Source organism: Panicum virgatum, chromosome 3N (assembly GCF_016808335.1).
Source record: "Panicum virgatum strain AP13 chromosome 3N, P.virgatum_v5, whole genome shotgun sequence".
Classification (NCBI taxonomy): Eukaryota; Viridiplantae; Streptophyta; class Magnoliopsida; order Poales; family Poaceae; genus Panicum; species Panicum virgatum.
Window position 1 is genome coordinate 66,437,366 of NC_053147.1, and position 7,130 is coordinate 66,444,495.

General features: G+C 55.2%; 1 protein-coding gene across 1 annotated transcript; it reads left to right on the forward strand.

Moving 5' to 3' along the window:
• Positions 1-247: 247 nt before the first annotated feature.
• Positions 248-1,478, forward strand: LOC120663863 (transcriptional regulatory protein AlgP-like). The gene is made up of 2 exons (XM_039942805.1): positions 248-840; positions 938-1,478. Exons 1-2 carry the CDS (start codon positions 359-361, stop codon positions 1,107-1,109), a joined length of 654 nt encoding a protein of 217 aa, XP_039798739.1. The 5' UTR covers positions 248-358; the 3' UTR covers positions 1,110-1,478.
• The last annotated feature ends 5,652 nt before the right edge of the window (positions 1,479-7,130 follow it).

Genomic DNA, 7,130 nt, shown 5'->3' on the forward strand with positions numbered 1-7,130 from the left:
CAGCTAAACAAGCCTAATACAACCCATCGAGTGGCTAGGCGCATGGCCGGCCCAGCTCCGCCCCTGCGCAGCACGCGCCGCGCACAAGACGCCGGAGTCAAAGCCGAGTCGTTGCGGGTCGCAGCTCATGCCACGCGTCGTCGCGGGCTCGCAGCGTGGCGAGCTCGTGGGGTACGTGTCGCCGGAGGGGCTCGCGGCAGCCGGCAAGTGGCGGCGGCCGGGAAAACCCGCGGTGCATGCCTCCGGTATTATCCTCTCCGGTTTCGCTATCCGCTCTCCATTCTCTCGCTCTCGCAACGCAAGTCGCAAAGCCCCACCTCCCTTCACTCTCATCGGCTGGCAAAGGACAGCGGCGGCGATGGCGCAGAGGCATATCGCCGGCGTCAGCGTCGGCGGCGGCGGCTACTGGACCGAAATATTGGACCAGCATCGGGCAGCCTACTACAACCCCTTCTCTGTGCTGGCGCCCTCGAACAGGCCGCCGGCGGGGGATGACTCCTCGGGCTCGTCGTCGGACGTGGAGGACCCGCAGCTCGAGCTCCCGGCGCGCGGAGGCGGAGCTCCTCCGTTCACGCACGTCGCGCCTCGTCCGCTCGAGCTCCCGGGCGCGCACCCGGCGCGCGGAGGCGGAGCTCCTCCGGTCGCGCACGTCGCGCCTCATCGTCCGCTCGAGCTCCTGGCCGCGCGCCCGGCGCGCGGAGGCGGAGCTCCTCCGTTCGCGCGCACCGCCGTGCCTCCTCCGCTCGTCCGGGCGCCCGACGCCGTCCCCGCGGCCGGCTCGACCTGGACCCGCGCCGCTTCCGCTTCCAACTCGGGGTCGGCGTTGGCGGCCGCCGACAGGTTCGTGCTCGAGCTCGATTCGGGTCAGTCGGGCCATGGGCCACTCCGCCGCCGGTGATGGTTCACCAACCGTTCCTCGTCTTCTTCTTCGTTGCAGGCTGGTGACGGCGAGCGCGGACGGGGTGGCGCCGCTCTCCCGGGGGAGATCTACAACGCGCTCAAGGCGATCCGACCCCGCCTGGCCCGCGCCGACCTGCTGCGAGCCTACAGCGCGCTCGTCCGCAACGACCGCCAGTTCAGGTCGCTCATGGCGCTGCCGGAGGACATGAGGAGGGACTGGCTGCTCATGGAGGTCCCGGACCGGAGGCATTGAAGCCCTGCTGGCTGTTCGCCGCTTCTGCTCTGCGCGTGGATCGAGCTCCAAGCTCGTAGCTGACAGCACGCGTGGCAAGTACCGTCCAATGCTGTGCGCTTGAGTAGTAGTAGCAGCTTGTGGTAGTTAGGCATCAGTTGAGTTTCTTTCACTAAGCTGTAGTATTAGGGGCTTGTTACTCCTGTAATCCTGTTGGAACATGTAATGCAGCGTCATCTGTAATGTTGTAGTGTAAACTGTTCCTCTGAAAATGTAGTGGTCGATGTACCTGTTGCTCGTGAGCAAATGTTGTGGTGATGGAAGTTCTCGAGGTTCTTGGCGCACACTGACATCTGGGACATCTTGAGCATTTTTTTTACAGACTTGAGCAGTTAAGATTCTCGTAAATGCAGCAGTTGTGGTGATCCCAACCTTCTGTTGGACAGTAGTGTAAGAGCAACCGCAATGTGTTTGCCATAAGGTAGTCCATAGGTTTAAAATATTTGCTATCAGGTAGCAGGAATTAAAATATTTGCTATCAGGTAGCTGGAACATTGTGAAACTAGTCCATAAGGTAGTCCATAGTAAAATGTACCCATAAATTTATGGACTACCCATAAAAATTAAAAATTATTACTTTTTCTTACTCCTCTCTCTCTCATGGTTTTGCAGCACAGACTTGTAAAGAAATTTTTTTATCTAATATGGGACCCACCTTATAGACTAGTTGTTGGCTGAAATATTGGGAGGATAGCAATAGCTATAGTCCACAGACGCAAAAGCTGTTCATATGGACTACTTAGTCCATATACATTGTGGTTGCTCTAATGCAATGTCTGGTGATGTTGCCGGAAGCTGTCATGTGAGTTTGTCCTCGAACTGTCAGTGTGCAGCGGCGTTTGTTTGTGACTTGTGAGCACACGAAGCTTGTGGATTCCTTTAGAGTTATTCCACCTGGTACCTGTGGTTTGCAAGCTGATAATTCGATGGGGCATGGTATTCTTTCCTCAATTTCATCGTGCCAATGTACACCCAAGTTTCACTACTGCTCTTTAAGGCCCGTTGTGGTATCTTCTTTCGTTTGAAAAAAAAAGAAAAAAACTGTGGTCTCATCTAGATTGGTTTGCAAGAATGCTTTGGATTCAGTTTGAATTTAAACCAAAACCTAAGGTGCTTAGATGGGCTAGATGTGTCTGGACCTTTTCTAAATTTTGCATAGATGCAAAATTAAACAACATCGGAAAATGGCAGATCATGCTCCGAGGCTCAAGGGATGTGCAGGTCGAAGTGCAGCAGAGATCACACACAGTGCAGCTCATGGTTTGCTGTTCTGAAATTTGGATTTACTCAAGTTGTGTTCTGATTGTCCAGTACTAATCTGACTTATCATTTGTAATCTTCCCATTGTTTATCTGCTACTAGTGGATATGTACGTGCCACATGCACGTGTTTAAAGTCAAATATTTAAAAGTAATTGGATTGCATCGAACTATACTACTAAAAATATCATTTATGGCATGATGGAATAACACAGAAAAAAGAAACAGAGGAGTTTTATGACTTGCAACTTACCAAAGGCCCATCAACCTTCTCCATCTTTTATTTGCCATATAGACGCTCCACCAAAGCGAGAGCAAACTCAATTGTTGTTTCTGAACCCCGGCTAGTCACGGCATTCCGATTCACCACCACCCTTAAGTTCATAGGCATCACATCTGCAGTGAACTTCTCCACGAATGATGGATAACAACTTGGGCACATATAATTACACATCTAATTTCACCAAAAAAATTATACCCTGGGGATTGGTGGTAAAAAGCTTGCCGATATGTGCTCTAAGAATTCATCGCCTGACGCATGCAAGCAAATTAAAAAACAAACATTGTTAAATAAAGTCCCTAGACGATCGATGTTGCTTGATGTCCTACGCCATAGAGAAAATAAATACCTTAATACAACATGCAACTTGGGGGTCAGTATCTGATGGGAAACACAGGTGGATCATGACAGTGCCCTGATTTAATGAAACAAAGAACAAAGATGGAGATCAGCGATCTCGACGGTAGTTAGCAAAACAAAAAAAACAAACATCGCTAGACAAATCCCTGGACGCCATGGAGAAAACATGCACCATGGCCAAGGTGCAACGGGGGGAGGGGGAGGCATCCTCACAGCTGATTTAATGAATCCAAGATCAAAGATGAAGGTCGGCATTTGCCTGGGACTGTCAGCCATCGCGATGACAGCATGATACAGTGGGCGCTCGCGAAGGCGGCCCGGCGATAGTGTGACGGTTGCCCGCGAGCCAATCTCGGTCGAGCGTGGGAACGACGCACCTGACGGAGCACAAAAGCCCTCGATCAACCAGCGCACAACACAAATGGAAGGTTTAGCACTCAATCAACCAGCGCACAACACAAAAGGAAGATAAACAAAAAAGAGTTAATCAGCTCACAACAATAAAAAAAATAAAAGAAGAGATTTTAGGATGTCTTACTAAAAATTATGGTTGCCTCATCTCTATATAATGGAAAGTAACAAGTGGGTACAAAGGTGGGTAGGTAAAAGTGTTTGGTGTAAAAAATATTAGGATTTTGGTGGAAACATTTTCCTTCTATCAATTTCGTGAGTCTACACCTTCTTTCGTCAAATCTTTGGGCTGGCAAGTGGGACCTACGTGAGGGGTACTGTGGGTCTAATTTTAGTGAGAAATAGTTTTAATTGTTTTAACTTTTATAGTATAGGTTAATTTCTCAAACTGAATGAGGACTTCAGAAAAGCGATCGGTAGCCTCGACGAGCTAGTTTCCCCTATCTTTGTCTGTTAGTGCAGAAGATAGTCAGCTGATTGCTTTCCAGAAGATCATGCATTCAGCAAAAGCCTTTGTTCTTCGAGAATCACACCATGATCAAAGGTTTCATGGTGCCTCCGGTGGGCTTGTCAGGTTACCGCGTGGCGGCCGGCCGCGGGAGTTGACGACGAGCGAGCGAGAGGGCCACGCGGACCAAATTACCGGACGCGGGCCTCAACAAAAGAAGGATGGGCTGAAAGTAAGTGGGCCTCCATTTGGCCCAGCAACGCTGCCCCTTCACTTTGACAGATCGAATCGTGACCGCAGAGTCCCGATCCAACGGCTGAAAATACCTCAAACCTGGACGGTAAATAGAGTACCGTCCACCCCGAGCGTCCCCCCCCCCACCCCCACCTAGCGTGCCGCGCCGCGCTCTCGTCCTCGCCGCGCCGGGGCGCTCGGCATGCGGCATCGCCGGGACGCCGGCGTCAGCGACGTCACGGGAACTCCCCTGATGTCATCCTCCGCGGCCTTCGGCTCCGACTTCCCTCTTCCCCGTGCCCGTCACCTTGCCGCATTGCGCTCCCGTCTCCCGCGGCGACGGTGGCTGGCGGCCGATATCCTCCCGCCTTCGTGCCCGCGGCCGGCGGAACCCGGTACGGCACCGATGACCAATCGACCGCCCTCCGCCCTGCAGCCCTTCCGCGTCGATCGATTTTGTCTAGGTCCCACCTCCATTGCTTGGACTTGCAGGGCCACGCCGATGCTGACCGCTGCTGCGTCCGTCGCTTGCTGCCAATGTAGACGCCGGACTGGCTGCTGTACCGTTGAGGTGACTGGTGAGGACTGACGAACACTCAAAAAGCTGTTCACTTCCTTTGCAGGTTCTTGATCCATGACAGCATATCAGCATGAATAGCACTGATTCACCAACGATCCACTGCTGTCTTGCATACAATCGGAAATGAAGGGATCGGAGAAGACGTCTGCATCGATCTGGATCTTCAGGATTTACAAATGTTCAAAATTTTGTTGCCTTCAACGCTCAGCATGCTAGCGTGAAGGGCTAAACGGGACAAAACACACGGCATGTCCTCATTCTCTGTTCGGCATACAACCACAAGAATTACCGTTGTTGGATCCTTGGGCCAAGGCCCAATGGTCTGCTAGTATAACTTTGCTGTTGATGATGATTCCTGTTTACTTGAGTTCTAACATGGTTACTGCGTACATGTGCTGTTCATGGCTTCATTTTCTGCATGTGATGTGACACGAGTTTGGCACCATGAACAGTTGCAGTTTGCAAGTATAAATGATTCTGGAATCAAGAACTAAGTTTTCTCTCTCTAGCCGAGAAGGCTCCCAACCCCGCCGGTGACCACTCCGGTCCCGGCGGCCACTCCGGCACCGACGGCCACCCACCCCGCCTGACGGCCACCCTCCCGCCGGACCCCTGCCCTCCCGCGCCTACCGTCAGCGATGGTCACCCCTCCCCTAGCTCCACGGGCGCTGCTCCGGCCTCATCTGGCGAAGCCCGTTGCCCGCCGCCGGCGTCCTCTCCACTCTCCGCAGCCGCTCGCCCCTTCTACCCAGGGGAATCCTCCTCCGGCCGGCCCAAGGCAGTGCGTTGGGCCGAGGAGAGCGACGAGGAGATGGTAGACTACGACTTCACTCCATCTCCTCCCCCGCGCCCTACAAGCTATTGGGATGCTGTCTGCCGCAGCTCTTCTATCCCCGCGCCTGTGGTTTCGCAGCCGGCAGTGACTGCACCGCCCCCAGGTCCGGCATCGGAACGACACAAGCGCCGGCGCCCGTCTCGTCGTGTGCGCCGCCGCAGAGCACCTCCTCTTCGCGCTGCTGACCAGCCGGTTGTTCACCACCCCCCTGCATCGACCGACAGCGGCCGTCGCCGGCCCCGGGTTGATGCGGATGGGTTCCAAGAGGTGCTCCCCTGCTCCGCGCGCCTGCGGCTTCGTCGTGATGCTCGTGGAACCAGTGTCCCTGCTTCCCGTCTCCTTCCCGAGTTGGTGGACAGATGCCTGAACTGCCTGTCTTACAACCATCGGGTCGCCACCTGCCGGATGCCTAGGTGCTGCCTGCGTTGCCATGGTTTCCGCCACCTTGCCCGTGATTGCCACATGCCACGGCGGCAGCACTCCCAGGAGGCGGCCACCGGCTCTCGGTGAACTCCACGGCGACGCTTCGTCCGCGTGTTGAACAACGGTCCGCCCACACCAATCGCCTCCGACGCCCTGGGTAGTACTCCTTCCCCGCCGCCTTCAGCGACCGCCGTCGCCGCTCGTGCAGCCTCGATGGGTCCGGCTTGTGACTCCCCACAGCCGGAACCGGAGTGCTGCTACATTGACCGCAGCGAGGCGATCGCGGCCGAAGAAGCTCGCCTGCGACTCGCTCTCATTGGGCAGGTCAGTAACATTACCGAGGCTGTTGGTTACCTCGACGTCCTGCGTTTCATTGTGGGCGACACTAGTGTCGCCGAGGGGGATCTCTCCGTCAAGTTCTACCATCATGGCAGCTTCCTAGTTCTCTGCTCTACACAGCTTGTGCGGGACCGTATCCTTGCCGCCAGCCCCATTCCCCTCGCCTCCACGTTCCTCTCCCTGAGGCCATGGACGAGGTTGGTGAACGCTGAGCAAGATATGTTGTTCTACAAGGTTGAAATTGAGGTTGATGGCATTCCGGCTCATGCCTGGGATCTCGACACCGCAAGCAAGTTGCTCGCCCCTCAGTGCTGGATCGAACGCCAGGACGAGGCGACTGCCAGCAAATCGGACATGTCCACTTTCAAGGTGTCGGCCTGGACGAAGGACCCGGCGTCTATCCCAGCGGCCAAAACCCTTCTCATCGCAGAGCCGGAGATCCAGGTGGTCCACTCTGATCCGATCAACCAACATCTCCTCACCAATGTCACACCATACCTGCGGCAGAAGCGGGTTCTACAATACCCAGTGGACTTCCACCTCCGCGCCATCTTCGACTTCGGCTCGCGAACCCCCTCCTCGTCCGGTGAGCCCTCCCACTCCGATGACGGCGACAGTGGTCCGGATGGCAACCCGAACTGCTCCTCTGGCTTTCCACAGGGTTCGGCTCGCAGTCCTCGTGTCAACACTTTCCCTCGTCGTGATGGCCGACGCGCCAATGGCCACCGCGGCGGCGGAGGTTCGGCGGGCCACTCCACGGACTGGTCGC